This window comes from Electrophorus electricus, chromosome 4, assembly GCF_041902795.1.
Source record: "Electrophorus electricus isolate QZ-2024a chromosome 4, ASM4190279v1, whole genome shotgun sequence".
NCBI lineage: Eukaryota > Metazoa > Chordata > Actinopteri > Gymnotiformes > Gymnotidae > Electrophorus > Electrophorus electricus.
In genome coordinates this window covers 29,612,820-29,629,101 of record NC_137500.1, presented here as the reverse complement: position 1 = coordinate 29,629,101, position 16,282 = coordinate 29,612,820, and the positions used below count along the sequence as shown (strand labels likewise).

The following is a 16,282-nucleotide window of genomic DNA, read 5'->3' as shown; positions in this document are numbered from 1 at the left end:
ATGCTGTTCCTTTGAGCTGGCAAATTAATAGATGAATAGTTCTGGACATACAACTCCTATAAATAAATAACATACATTGTAAAACATACATACATCCATGCAGTATAAAACAATGCTAACTAACGTAAATGCAGAAATCTATAATCCAGTAATGATAAAACAACATGCATGTCTGAACAGGAACCAAATGATATTCTAACAATCCCTGAGAAAGCATAAATAAGTGTTTACCTTAATATGTAAACCTTCCATGTGTTTCAATTGAAATCAATGTTTCAATGAAATGTTTGGTTAGATTTCTAATCTAAAGATTTTTCTACAAAAAATACCTTATATATTTTTTCCTATTCTGTGTGTAACCATCTTATTTATAACTATTTAATATGGGCATAAAAGTATATATCAAAGAAGTCTGGCAGGACCCCAGCACACCCAACATTAACAGACGTTACAAGCCTCACTTAAAGGATGCGTTTTATTCTTGGACTCCCTCTATTGGTTTAAGTTTGTATTGTGCCTGCCTCAGGCTATACACTAGCAAGTCTTCTTGGGCAGAAAGTGTGACAGCATAACAGTAGCTCATTGGAAGGTACACCTATCTGCAGTGATACCACAGTGGAAACAGCCTGATTGATAACACAGACTTGAAATGGAATACATTCATTTAAAAATGTGGGAAATCATCAAAAATGATGGCCTGTACTGAAATGTGTGTGTACCACATCTTTGGAAAGAGTGTGTTCATTACATCCAAACTGTACATATTTAAGATGGCCAAGCAGAATTTTCCCCAAGATGGTATACTTATAGCGCCTCCTGTATAAGGACCGGAATTCAGTAACAGTGGAAGACTAGAGTGGAGTCTAGTCTGAATAACAATTCACTGTGCACTTGCACTTCTTGAGAGTTAAAGCCAGACCTTGTAATATGGTCAATGATAGGGAGATAGAGACCTCTGAGTGCAGATGGCAGAATCTCTGTGTGTTGATGTGACAAACTATATAATATTGTAAAAGCAATATATAATGCTCAAATTGTAATATGTTTGCAACTGACTCCCTGAAGGGCTGGGCCAAAATATGTTTTTAATCTGCCCACTAAAGTGATTCTGTAAATAAAATACTTTTAAACCCTGATTTAATTTTAAGACAAGTTGCCTTGGTTCTCTTTCCTGTTCATCTAAAATGTTCAGATATCTCTAGGTGTTTATACGAACAATTTGGAAAGAGGACAAAAAATATTTAGAGTGAAAGTTTAGGGAAAAAAATATTGGAAAAAAAATGAAGCAGATTTAAACATATTGAAGATTTCTTTGAAGGGAAGGTTTCTGGGTTTGTTGACCCAACTTGTCTTCAAATTTATATTTCAGGATAAAATGATAGTGGTTACAGAAGTGCTCTAATGGGAGTGTCAGCTTCAGTGAACAGTAGTCATAGGAGACACTGAACATTGAATAGACAACTCTTTTTTGTAAGCTGCCCTCCTCAGAAAAAAAATATACCTCTAATGTGAACAGAAAATTCAGTTTTGGTCAGAAAAAAACCTCCCTTGGCATACAACAACTCCAGATGCTTCAAACTGTTTAAGATTATTATGGACTTCCTTTCAGTTAGCTTATTAATATTGATATGTTATCTATTGAAAACCTGGTGATCTCTACATGCTATCAAATACTGCGTTTTTTTGTTCGGAACTTTTGGGCTATTTATTTGTTTGTTTATCTTTTTGTTTGTTCTCTTTATGTATGTCATATTTATTGTGATTCATTTAGGACAACCACTATACCTCTCTCAATTGGTCAATTTAGAGCTCATGATGGAAAAATCCACTGCAGTAAAATAGGAAACCATGCAAATACAGAAACAATTCTTGTTGATGATTTAAAAAAAATTTTATTTTTACACATAAGGATAACACTTTATTGCATGTACTAGTGATATATACATGTTTACATTCAAATATTTATAATAGAATAGAAAAGAATCTTTATTTTCATTGTACAGCAAGCAAACAAGCTTCCTTACTAGAGTGCTATGAAGGAAAAGTAATGAAAAGAAATGCAATAAGAAATACAGTTGAGTAAGTGTGCAAGTATTCAGTCCATATATGATATTGCAGTATTATACACTACAATATGATAAAATATAAAGTGTCTGGTAATGTATAAATAATAATAATAAACAGGCATCCTCCCTATGTTTATTATAGAGATTATTACCCGTCATGTTTAACTATTGTTAACTGATGTTTTAATAATCTTTGATAAAGGTTCTAATAATTATCCATGCAATCTATATATACATTTACAAAGAATAAAAAGTTTACATAGAATAAAAAATCCAACTTCATGGTAACACACCTTAACCATCAATTCATTATGTGTGGACTTCATGTGTGGAGTGTCTTTATCTATTCTGAATCACAATGGGAGTTTCCTTCAAAATGCTACCAGATACCATATTGTAGCTTCAGAGATGTTTAAATATCTGTGGCCTTGCTCAGTCTTTGCTTCTTCTACCAAAATTTGCCATGTCCACGGTTGCCACGCCCACAACCATGGCCATGGCAAAACCCGCATCCGCGAACATGCCAGTGACCATGACCATGATGGTTATTAAGGAACATTTGACCTTGTCTATTCCATCCTTGAATAGAATGTGGGCCCATCGGTGGGTAGACATATGCGCATGGTGGTGGGACTGGGTAGGTCATGTTGTTGCAAGGATTTCCCCATGCACCTGGCTGCAGTGGACAATAAGGATTCATACTGCACCCAACCTAAAACATAGATACATAGATACATACTTGGTACATACATATTTCTGATATAACTTATACATGTGTATATATACAGTGGGGAAAATATTGATTTGATCGCCTGCTGATTTTGTAAGTTTATGCCCTTAGAAAGACATGAACAGTCTATAATTTTCATGGTAGGTTTATTTTAACAGAGAGAGACAAAATATCAAGAAAGAAATCCAAAATAAAACATTAAATAAAGGTTATAAATTAATTTGTATTTGATTAAGTGAAATAAGTATTTGATCCTCAAGCAAAACGTGACAGTACTTGGTGGAGAAACCTTTGTCGGCAAGCACAGAGGTCAGACATTTCTTGTAGTTGGTCCCCAGGTTTGTGTACGTTTAGGGGGGATTTTGGCCCATTCCTCTTTACAGACACTCTCCAAATCCTGAAGGTTGCAGTTTGAGCTCCCTCCACAGATTTTCTATTGGATTAAGGTCCAGGGACCTTAATCCAGGTTAGGCCACTCCAGAATCTTAATGTACTTCTTCTTAAGCCACTTCTTTGTTGCCTTGGCCATATGTTTTCCGTCATTGTCATCCATGACCCATCTTCAGTGGTCTGGCTGAGGCCAGGAGGTTCTCATTCATTTGGTATCATTCTCATTCATTTGGTCTCATCTGACCACATCACATTTTCTCAAGCCTTCTCTGAATCTTTCAGGTGTTCATTGGCAAACTTTAGACAGGCCTTTGCGGGCACTGCAGGATCTCAATCAATTACGATGAAGTGTGTTACTAATGGTTTTCTTGGTGACTGTGATCCCAGCTCCCTCAAGATCATTAACAAGATCCTCCCGTGTAATTCTAGGCTGACACCAAACCTTTCTCAGAATCATCCTTACCCCACAAGGTGAGTTCATGGAGTTCCAGAGTGAGAGAGATTGACTGTTATATTGTATTTCTTCCAATTTTGAATTATCATGCCAACAGTGATTTCTTTCTCACCAAGCTTCTTGCTGATGTTCTTGTAGCCCATTCTAGCCTTATGCAGGTCTACAATCTTGTCCCTGATGTCCTTTGACAGCTCTTTGGTCTTGCTCATGGTGGTTGAGAGGTTTGAATGGAAGAGACACATAACCGGCCTGTGGGGGTTAGATTTCTTGCTGGTTGGTAGGGGATCAGATACTTTTTCACATAATCAAATACAAATTAATTTAGAACCTTTATTTAATGATTTTTTAAATTATTTTGTTGATATTCTGTATCTCACTGTTAAAATAAACCTACCATGAAAATTATAGACCTTTCATGTCTTTTCAAGTGGGTAAACTTACAAAATCAGCAGGGGATCAAATAATTATTTTCCCCACTATATATATATATATATATATATATATATATATATATATATATATATATATTGTAGTATAAAATGTATATGTACATGCACTGGTCACTTTATTAGGTACACCTGATCAACTGCTCATTAATATTTAATCAGTCAGTCATATTGTATTACAGGCCTATGTAATACAGAAACTGATAATCTACCAGCATTTTCATGCACAACCATCTCCAAGGTTTACAGAGAATGGTTAAAAAAAAAAGAAAATATCCAGTGAGTGGCAATTCAGCAAAGCAAAAAAAGCTTTGTTGATGCAGGAGGTAAGAGGAGAATGGCCAACTGGTTCAACCTAATAGAAAGACAACAGTAACTTAACCACTTGTTACAACTGAGGTATGCAGAAGGGACACAATGAAAAACACGTTGAACCTTGAAGCAGATGGGCTACAGCAGCAGAAGACGAGACTGGATGCCACTCCTGTCAGCGAAGAACAGGCTACAATTCAATGGGCTCACAAAAATTGGACAGCATAAGATGGTCTGGTCTGATGAGTCTTGATTTCTGCAGTGACATTTGATGGTACAGTCAGAATTTGGCATTATCAACATTAAAGCATGGATCCATTCTACCTTGCGTCAATGGTTTAGGCTGGTGATGGTGGTGCATTAGTGTGGAAGTTATTTTCTTGGCCCTTTGGGCCCCTTAATACCAACTGAGCATAATTTAAATGCCACAGCCTGCCTGAGTATTGTTGCTTACCATGTCCAACCTTTTATGACTATAATGTAATCATCTTCAGATCGCTACTTCCAGTTAGGATAACATGCCATTTCACAAGGTTCCAATCATCTCAAACTGTTTTCTTGAACATAACTGAGTTCACTGTACTCAAATGGCCTCCACAGTCTAATGATGATCTAATCAGAGGCAGAGTGGGTAATAATAAGAGCAAACAAGAAAAGCTATCCTTAGAACAATGCCATTACCAAAATGTAATGTTCATGTTTAAAAATTATAGTCTAGTTATCATTAGACCAGTTTGACCTATGGGTAAATAGATCTGACTTCTCAGACAAGGGCAGCTTTCCAATAAGACAGTTGGAAATACTGAAGTGTAAGACGGAAGACGGAAGACGGAAAAGGGAAAAAGATGGTAAACTGGAAGGCTTATTACATGTGGGTCACTGTGGCAAGGGCACGTGAGATGTGATCAAAGCCAACCAAAAAACAAAATAATTACACCAGTTTGCAGTGTGCCAAGTTACAATTACAATTACAGATGCAGACCTGGATGGATGTCCCCGTAGGAATCCCAAACCACAGGCCCACCAGACCACGGTAGCCATCAGCCCCCTCCAGGAGTCCCAGATCCAACACCTGTATATGACGATATTGGCACAACCCCCGTGTCCAACTGAACATGCTTGAAGACTGCGCTACAAAACCAGCATCCTGATGATGACAGTGAACATGGCCAAGTAGACCATTCTGGATGTCCCTCCTTGAGGGGCATCTTTCAGCTGCCAATGGTTGAAGTGGCAGGAACAGAAGGAGATGCAATCCTGGTCCATCTGCCTTGGACTGCATCGGACATAGAGGACATCATGAAACAGACATCCGATCCCAGGTGGGCAGTGAGAAGTTCGCAGCTGAACTAACTAAAGCAACTGTGTGAAGAGTTCCGCTCCATGGCACATGAACTGAGATGAATACTGGGCAAGAATCTAGGAGTAGACATTGGCATAGTTCGAGTGGACTGACCTCAGAGGAATTTCCACATGACAAAACCAGACTGGCATGATGCAGCCAATGACCCCTACACTGCATTTGTACAATGACTGTGTGATGTCATCAAAATGGCATTACCTGTGAGAATGGATATGACCAAAATAGCCATGTGCAAACAACAGGAGGGAGAGACTATTTCTCAGTATTTAGCATGCCTAATGGATGTACATAATGCACATAGTGGACTAGGCAAACCAGACAGCCTGAAGGAGGGACAATATGAGGCACACCTGAGGAATAGCTTCCTAAATGGAATGCATGAGGACATTGCTCAGAAGTTAAAGGACAAATGTGTCATGTGGGATACTGGAAAACTGCGTCTGATAGGACAACACACAGTACACACTGAAAAACAGAAGAAAACTTGCAAACGTAAGGATGAGATGCATAAGGCCCAATTGGCAATGCTTCAAATGACTATGGACCACAAGGGTAGAAAACGAAGCTGAGGTCAGGGAAGAGGAAGTGTTTTTGGATGTAGCCAAGGAAGAGTAGACCCAGATCATGACAAATGTTTCATCTGCAAGAAATCTGGGCACTGGGCTAGGGAATGCCCAGACAGAGAAAAGCACTCCAGCAAAGGTCAAAGGAGGCAACTGATGGGGGGGAGGGGGAATTCCAGCAGTGGAGAATCCAGAAGGGTCGAGTGAGTCACAGTTTTCTATGCTTTGCAATGAGGAAATGCTTCAGCTAACCCCAGCTGTATCGAGTATCGAGATCTGATGCAGGCATTCAGCCCCACCAAAGCCATGCAACTTCCCCCTCATCGTGAGTGGAACTGCGCTGTCACCCTCAAGGAGGGATCAGTTCCTCCCAGGTGCAGAATATGTCCTCTCTCCTAGGAGGAGAAGAGGACTATGGAGCAATACATAACAGAGGACCTCAGGCAAGGATACCTCCATCCCTCTAAGTCACCAGCCTCTGCTAGTGTGTTTTTTGTAAAAAAAGAAGGACGGTGGCATAAGACCATGTCTGGACTACAGAGGGCTTAACTAGCTGCTTGTGCAGTACCACTATCCCCTGCTGTTGGTCCCAGCGGCGCTTGAACAGTTATGGGGAGCCAGGTATTAGACCTACACAGTGCATACAACCTCATAAGGATTAGAGAGAGTGATGAATGGAAAACTGCCTTCAGCACATCATCAGGGCATTACGAATATTTAGTACTGCCGTATGGCCTGGCCACGGCTCCCTCTATCTTCCAAGCGTATATCAGCGAGGTCTTAAGGGAGTTCTTGGGTAGATCCGTTGTTGCTTATATCGATGACATCCTGATCTATTCCTCCTCCTGGGACCAACATGTGCAAGATGTAAGGACCGTTCTCCATACCCTATTGCACAACTCCCTCTACTGTAAGGCAGAGAAGTGTGAATTCCACCACAGAGAGGTAACTTTCTTAGGTTACGTCATTCAGGAGGGCAGTGTACGTATGCAATCCGGCAAGGTGGAGGCCGTGATGGCCTGGCCAAGACCGCAGACTCGTAAGGAGTTACAGCGGTTCCTTGGATTCGCAAATGTTTACAGGAGATTTATTAAGTCCTTCAGAATGATGGCTATACCTCTCACTGACCTACTAAGGGGACAAGCAAGAAGGGTAACTAGAAGGGAACTACTTGGGAAACTTAGCATTACAGTCAGCCTGATGTCTGGCTACCACCCTCAAGCTAATGGTCAGGTAGAGAGGGCAAATCAGGAATTAGATAATTTCTTGTGGCTTTACTGTCAAAGACACCCCGAAACCTGGAGCACTTACCTTTCCTGGGCTGAGTATGCACAGAATTTGCTGCATCACACAGGGACTGGTTTAAAACCATTTGAGTGCATTTTAGGATACCATCGCTCTCCCCCTGGAACACCCCTGTGTCCGACCAATCAGCGGTAGAGGATTGGTGTCGGCGCAGCAAACAGGTCTAGGAGGAAACGCATCAGCAGCTAAGCTACAAGAAGAAAGCTGGCAGGAAACATGGAGAGACCCCCTCATATGATCCAGGACAAAAGGTGCGGGTGGCAACGAAGGACGGTCGCACAGGTTCTATGGGCAAGCTGGGAGCTAGATATGAAGGTCCTTACACCATCACCAAGCGGATCAACGAGGTCACCTATTGGGTAGGCCTGCCCAGTAACAGCCGGGCGTCCAGGACCTTTCATGTATCCGCCCTAAAGCCTGTGGCAGAAGGCCCCCTCGCAGAAGACTCTGGTCGCTCGGTTACCCCACCTCCACAGGGGACCAGCTTATAAGGTAAGAAGACTGCTTGACTCCCAGAGGTGGGGTAACGGGTTGCAGTATCTGGTGGACTGGGAAGGATATGGCCCGGAGGAGCGCAGCTGGATACTGGCCTCCCAAATATTAGACATTGACCTCACCACCTCCTTCCATAGGGAACACTTACAAAAGCCTGCTCTGCGTTGGCCGTGCTCTGGCAGGCTAGCGGGGTCTTCGGGGGGTTCTGTCACGGTTGGCTGGGTAGCCAGAGGGAGGGACATGCTCACTCCTGCTAGGCATTTCATTAAATACCTGCCTCGATCCCAGTCTCCTGCCTATTAATCACCTTCACCTGTTCCTTGTTCGTTCTCTCTATTTAAACCCACAGGTTCCGAGAGAGAGCGCTGCACATTAGTGGCACGTCGGACTACTTACTCCTATCGTTCACGTTGCTACAAGGACTACTGTATCCTTGTAGTGTATACCATTTGCAGTGTTATCTTCACGTTCTGACAATGGAAAATAAAGAGCACTTTGGAGCAACCTTGCCTCTCACTTCCTCTGAACCGCCACCGTCACAACACTCAGTGGGGGCATCTGGTGTGTCAGTGACAGGAGTTTTCAGCTAAAATAAATTGTACTGCTGATAATGGATACAAATTCAAATTCTCATTTGTAGTGTCAGAGGTTTGTCCTATAAATTTAATGGACAGAGATCTAATGTGTAAACTGGGTATCACTCTGATTAGTAAACTAGATTATTGTTGAACCAGGGTTAACAATTCAATGTGATCATATTGCTGTTCAAGCCATCAAACTCAGCACAGAACCCATACTGTATGGAAACTGTGTACGCTCACTGTTGATGGAGTGAACCAAAAGCTATTGGAAATGGCATGCTCACTCATTAACCCCGCAGGCACATATATGTCTCACAACAATTTGCACTGCACTGCTCATGTACACAGAGAGGGACTCGATGGAAGTTATGAGGAAGTGTGGTTTAAGTAAGGGAGCAAAACAGAGAAGTTTTTCTGGGATGCACAGATGTGTGGTTGAGGTCAATTTATCAAGAACTGATAATGAAAAGGGGAGTCATGCCTTTCAAAGGGAGTGGGTGGGAGACACTGGGCCTGTGAGTAAAAAGAGCCGGGTTACAGAGTAACTGGTTGAACACATCCGACCCGGGTGTAAAATATAATCCGGACATGAGAATGTTTTGCATGGGATTAAACTGGGTGACCTAATGAAAAAGCATCTTAGAATTAGCACCAAAGGAGGGTGAAAATGCAGAGGGATGTTTCACAAAAGTTAGCTTTGAGGAAGAACTGCAAGGCGCACATGAAAGGTTATGGGCAAAGGGCAAAACTGATGTAGGATTAATCATGAACTTTGCCCCTGTACAAATAACTCCTAAATCAGACCATAGGCTGTGCAATGATCAATATCCCATAAAACCAGAAGCTATAAATGGTATCACACCAGTGTTTGAGGAACTTTTAAAACAGGGGTGATAGTGCCCTGTGAAAACTCCTCAGATAGAACACAAATATCCCAGTAAAATAGCTTAGGGCCCAAGCGGAGCCAGAAGTATGGAAGTTTGTACAAGATCTTAGGGCAGTTAATGAGGCAGTGATGGCCAGAGCCTGAAACGTTCCAAACCCATACACAATACTGTCACAGATCCCACTGAACTGTAAATGGTTTTCAGTAGTAGACTTAGCCAACACCTTCTTCAGCATCCCAGTCCACCCAGACAGCCAATATTGGTTTGCATTTGAGTTTAAGGGGAAGCCATATACCTTAACACGGCTCTGTCAGGGATATTGTGAATATCCAACTATATATAATGGGTCATTGCAAAACTGCTTGGAGACACTGCAACTGTTCCCAGGTTCTGTACTCCTCTGTACTTTCTATATGTAGATGACTGTCTCCTGGGAGTTCTCACTGAAGATCAGTGTAGACAAGATACTATAAAACTCTTAGATCATCTAGCAAAAGAAGGTCACAAAGCTAGTTGGAAGAAATTGTAGTTTCATTTAGTTTTAGAACTGAGAAAAAGGTTTTATCCACATAGGATTGAAGCAATTCAGAAAATAACAAAGCCCTACAACAAGAAACAACTAATGTATTTTCTGAGAATGTGCTCTTTCTGCAGCGTATTCAATCCTCAAGGCACCCCTAAATGCAATAGCATATGGGAAGGGTCTACAGGCGCACAGCGCACTTAGTTGGTGGTAAATTGAGACTATGGGTTACTTCTCAGCAAAACTCGACCCTGTGACTCAGGGACTTACCCTTTGTCTCAGAGCAGTGGCGGCTGTGGCAAAAGCTGTGACTGCCTCATGTGACATTGTAGGTTACAGTCAACTGACTTTGTTAGTTCCTCATACATTTGCACAATTGCTGCTAGAACAGAAACATCACTCAGTTTTATTAGAAATGCCGAATGTAACCATGAAACGATGCACAGTGCTTAATCCTGCCTGATTGTGCATGAACAACATGATTGTCTAGAGGTTTGCTCTCCTAGGTTGGATCCCGAGGAGACACCACTGTGCAAGCCCATTATGGAACTGTTTGTGGATGGATCAGCATTCAGAGATGCTGAGTCAGAGAAGAACTGCGCAGGGTTTGCAGCAGTGAATCAAATTGAAACTCTCCTGGCAGATACATTGCCATAACATTTATAAGCACAAGCAGCAGAAGGCATGTAAAATAGCAGAAAGGAAGACAGTGACAATCTACTCAGAAAGTAAATATGCCTTTGGGGTACTCTACAATTTTGGCACACTGTGGAAACATAGAAGATTTTAACCTCATCAGGTAAACGCATTACACACCATAACCTGATTGCAGCCCTTCTGAACACTCACACGTCACGCAGCGACTCAGTTTCTCTAGGAAATGAAGGAGCAGACACTGTAGCCAAAGCCGCAGCAGCGCAGAAACCCATCACAACTTCTAATATCCAAAACATCCACTTCCCTTTCTCTTGAAACTAATACTGTTACCCTAACAGCCGACCTCACAGAGCTTCAAAGCAAAGAGAACACTCACACTGTTGCTAGATAAAGAGAGCAACAGAAGAGGAAAACAACTCCTTATATGGGGTTGTTCCTGCTCCCCATCCAGGGAGTGGTGCACCTGCTAAAGCTGTAGTGCGATAAGATACCAGTATAAAAGTGCACTGAGAAAAGGGGAGGTTGCCTCTCCCTTACAGACGCTTGTGTGTGTGTGTGTAACTGAGATGCCCTCAGACTGAGAACTAATAAACTTTGCTCTTTGTTTTCTGAGTTTTTACTGCCAGCTTCCACTTGCTTGTTAGTCTTTTCTTTTTGTACACTCGATGCTGTGCTGCTTTTGTTCGCTTATAGAACAATAAAAGAAATAAAGAATAAAGAAACCCCTTCACAACACTTGCATCTCACTCCCTCCCTGCCCCCGTGTCACAGTATATATATAGAGAAACAGGACATTTCAGAAAGAGGTCCTTCATCAGCTGTGCAAGCAAAGTGCTTCTGAAATAGTTGGAGGGGTAACCCATTTATATTTCAAAAAGTACATGTTTCTGACTGGAAACCTTGTGTACTTCAGTACAATTTTGAATATCTCTACATCTCTTACAACAGTGCAAAGTACACACACACACACACACACACACACACCCATGTTAGTTCTAGTGTTGTATGTGCATACCGTGTTTAACTGCTTGCTGAGTTTGAGTGTCGTTCTTCCTGCTTTCAGTATTGTGTTAACAATTGTCTGTGTCATCTGAACCACAGCTTGTCTCTGCATCCGGCCTTGCCTCGCAACATTACAAAAGTAAATTATTTTCAAGCAGTCAAAGCACTTTGAAAAATTGCTCAGGATAAGAGCATCTACCAAAGGCTGTAAATTTACATTGCTTATCACAATTGCCACAGCCAAAAATTAGGTTATTTCTGAAAATGTCATTCTGTTTTTAAATTTGGTTCTTTCCAATAGTATTTGTAGTTGTAACACAATATTTTAGGGCAGAAATTTCCAGTTGTTTTAAAGTGTAGTTCAACAGCAGGTATTGTCTTGTTTTAATTTTAATAAAACCAAATGTACTTACTGCAATATCACTAAAGTCCAGAATGGTTCAGCAAATATCAGGCACCTTAAACACAAACTGAAACCATACTCAGAAGATGGCTCTTTATACTGAAATGTCTCTTGTTTCTCGTCACACCTCATAGCTATGCCTCGCCTACTCCTACCAATGAAACTTTAAAAAGTTTAATGGTTTACCATATGATTTTATTATATTTAATGTTATTTTTAGCATGGCTTTTATATTATGTTGCAACCCACGTTTCACAAAAAGGGATATTATACTTCAAACTAACAAACTGGAAAAGTGTTTTTCATTCAAACCCATAAAACCCAAAATGTAATTTTAAAAATATTAGCTAGCTATAAAAACTGTATCCACAACAAAACTAAACATAATCTTCATTCCAAACCATCTTCCACATTTTAAGGAAAGACCAATGCACCAATGTCATCATTAACAAATACACCATTTGAGAATAACAGTGCATGTTATCAAGCTTAAGTATGTATGGACAAACTGGTTTTATTTCCACTATGCAAACAGTTGAATTTTCAAGAAGGGTAAATGTGACAGGGAATGAACATTATTTACATTCGTGTTAACTTCAGAATATTGTTATGACTAAACCAATAATAGTCCAACAAAAAAAAACATTGATTAGTATATTTTTGTTAGGCAATTATCTTACTGAGTGATTCAGAGGTAATAATTACAATACAAAAAACTCATTAAATTCTTTGGTAACCTATTAGATCAGCATTCTTAAGTGCAATTACACTTAAGTATAGTGTGTAGCCAGACCATGCTTAGTGACTTCTAACAGACCTCTAAATTCATGCAATATTCTATCGTATATAGTTGCTAAAATATTGCAGCTGTTATACCTGGTTCTCAGGTTTCAATATCAATCTATTATTACATGTATGTCTCAAAAATTTGTTTTATACATTGTTTTGTACAAGATTATATGCAAAATAGGTAACTCTGCCTTGTAGAACCTCCCAGTGATTAAGTCTCAAACTTTGTAGTTTTCCTCTGAATGTTAAAATAGATTGAATAGATATTTCCATTGTAGTCAAATTCAGACAAACTATGATAGAGTTTCAGTGATATAACTCAGAAAAGTCTTACCGGAACCCCTTTGATCAACAGGTTGCAGTAACATACAGTCAAAAGGTCTTGATTTAAAAAAAATGTTTTAAAAATAATAATTTTGATGACATTTTTAAAATAATTAGTTGTAATTACAAGGTTATTAGAACTCCTGAAAATAATCATTTGAATACAGTGTTATGTTCCTAAGTGAAAATATGTACTTGATTTTCTTGAATAGTTGCCCGTAATGACCAAATGTTTTGAAACATTACAGAATCTTAGAGAATCTTTAAATATTCAGAGTGTTTAAGTTTCATAAACTGATGAAGCATAAAGAGTTTATGCCATATTTTTGACATTTCAGATTATTTTTAATAATTACTGAGATTATTTTGTGATAACTATTGAGACACTTAATGAGATTCTATGGCAACAATGGCAACAAGAAAAATCTAGGACTACTTTGCAAAAGTGTCACATATTATGCAAATTAGCAAAAAAGCGGGTGGATCTTAATAATCTGATTTGTTGGGAGGGGCGGGGGGGAGCCAAGGAATGCATTTGAAGTCGAATTCTATCTCTAAAAATGACATTGTGAGAGAAAATCACAAAAAATATAAAAGGGTGTGCTATAGTACCACCATTAGGCCAGTGAAGGTCCTTTGTCATTTGACACCTGTTGCACCATGCTGCTAACTTTGGTCTCTTGGACCCTAAAGTTTTATTTAAAAAGTAAGTAAAAAATGGTAGCTTTAAAGTTGTATAATGATGGGAGGTTTCTTTATACTGAGTTTGAATTTGTGTCCTGTCATTCAGTCACTTATCAGATATTTCATCTCATAAAGTTGACAATTACATGTAGTGCAGCCTACTTATTAATGCTGATGAACACTTTAATAAATTAATGTATTTTTTGAAGTGTGGATAACATAAAGATTCGATGTGTAGACAAACTTCATCCATTCCCTAATCAGAATCACTGCTAGAGCTGCTCCCAGAATGCTGTGGAAAGGAAGAAACAAATTATATTTCAGTTATAGGACATATGAATACTAATTTAGCCACACACCTGCATGTTTACCATGAGTAGTAACTGCACAATTCTGTGTAGTGTTTAAATGTACTTATTTATTGTTCAGTTTTATGTAATTGGGTTCTCACCTTTCTGTGTTTCCAGTGTTTATGCCCATGCTTATAACCATGCCAGTGACCCGTGTGCCAGTACCCGTGCCCGTACCCATACTCGTGCCCATGTCCATGCCCGTGCCCATGCCCACGTCCAAGCAAGTGCCCAAGCAAGTGCCCGAGGCCATGCCCACGTCCAGGCTCATGCCCGTGACTGTGCCCATGGAAAGGCCCATATCCTGGCCCATATCCAGGCCCATATCCTGGCCCGTATCCAGGCCCGTATCCAGGCCCACATCCTGGCCCCTGGATATAACCTCCTTGGCCATGCCCGCACGGACAAGGTCCTTGACATACACTGGCTGGACAGAATCCTGGTAGGCCTGGCTGTGGGGGTTGGGGCTGGTATGGTATGTTGCCATAAGGAGCATTTGGATTGGGGCCAATCTGTCCAGGTTGTCCCCATGGCCATGGCTGCTGTGGGTAGTTGGGGTTCATGCTGGTGCCAGTAAGACTCTCTCCTGAAATAAAAACATCAAAATCATGCTTTATAATTTTAAATAAATATTTTGTAATATGTCTGATAATATTTTAAATATATTGGATTATATCTCCATGTGTTAAAAAGTATGCAAAATAAGAATATTGATAAAAAAGTATATTTAATTGTTTTGTCATTAAATTTGCTAAAAATAATTAACGAACTGTCACTTCATCATGTCAACGTATCCTAAAGACCTTATCCTAAATAGCATGCTTAAGTGACGAAGTTCTAGAGGTATATATTTTTTAATTTTTCAACTATAAAATTAATGCTGACAATAAACAGACTAACGATAATGTGTAGTGTGACTTGTTTATTATCATAAAATAAAGAAAAACTACAAATAAAGAAAAACTGCTGGTACACTGTAATGACGTAAGAAATTCTGGAACTATAATGCACAGCTGTAGAAGTTTCTACATCAGATGTAGAAGTTTGTTGATAAATATATTAATAAACATATGACTCTTCATTAAACTGAAAACCTTTAACGGCCAACACACACAACCTCAACACGTAAAAAAATAAGACTTAAGGTGGTAGGTATTAATACCTTAAACATTTACATAATACGAGTTTGACATCAATACGAGTGTTAACACTAATTATGAAATGCCCATTTCAGCTGAAGTATGGTTGAAGAAAAAAGAAAGAGTAAGAAAAAAACTGTTTAAGGTCATCTACAATGTATTAGATCATTAATAAAATGTTAAAAATCAGATATCATTTTCAGAATGATAATATTATCAGCATAAGAAATATTAAAATAATGACAAGAGGTTCACTTACAGCAATGTCTCTAAAATTCCAAGGTGTGTAAAAGCTCTGTTCCAGTAAAGGACACACAGAAGGTTTGTCTCTTTATACAAGCTTTGAGAGCCTCAGTAAAGAGGTCACATGTTATGCTTATGCATTCAACTCACCTACCAATAGGAGCTCTGAGTTGGAGTAGTACAACTTAGAGCTTAAAGACATATACAGAAAAGTTTCATTGTAGAGAGAATTTTATTATTATATATGTTATACATCATATTTTGTATTAACAGAAAATGACAGAATTTAAGCATACATATGATAATGATTTGAAAGTATAAAATGTATTACAATAAATTTAAAACAAAGGGATAAATATGTTTGGGATTCTTCTGAGAAAGGTTTTAGTCATTTTTGTTGGCTTCTAGATTTATTACATTTGATGTTATTGGTAACCACTGTATGCAATACTTCTTAAAAATAAAGCAATCAATATAATCAACACCAACAATTTTTATCATAAGTTTTGGTAACACAAACTGGTACACATTACACATTAATGAATATAAATAAATATACTAATACAAAACATAGTC

The 16,282-nt window shown here is 39.3% G+C and overlaps 1 protein-coding gene and 1 long non-coding RNA gene across 2 annotated transcripts; both read right to left on the bottom strand.

Annotated features, from left to right (window-relative positions):
• Positions 1-1,880: 1,880 nt before the first annotated feature.
• LOC145657560 (uncharacterized) lies at positions 1,881-12,270 on the bottom strand. The gene is made up of 4 exons (XR_014123362.1): positions 12,188-12,270; positions 11,788-11,896; positions 4,522-4,654; positions 1,881-2,778 (listed from the first exon to the last, which is right to left on the bottom strand). It is a non-coding gene; the product is annotated as an uncharacterized LOC145657560 (long non-coding RNA).
• A 1,856-nt stretch (positions 12,271-14,126) lies between these two features.
• Positions 14,127-15,791, bottom strand: LOC145657655 (uncharacterized). The gene is made up of 3 exons (XM_081713882.1): positions 15,723-15,791; positions 14,426-14,910; positions 14,127-14,266 (listed from the first exon to the last, which is right to left on the bottom strand). The coding sequence occupies exons 2-3, from the start codon at positions 14,818-14,820 to the stop codon at positions 14,158-14,160; spliced, it is 504 nt and encodes a 167-aa protein (XP_081570008.1). The 5' UTR covers positions 14,821-14,910; positions 15,723-15,791; the 3' UTR covers positions 14,127-14,157.
• Positions 15,792-16,282: the final 491 nt, after the last annotated feature.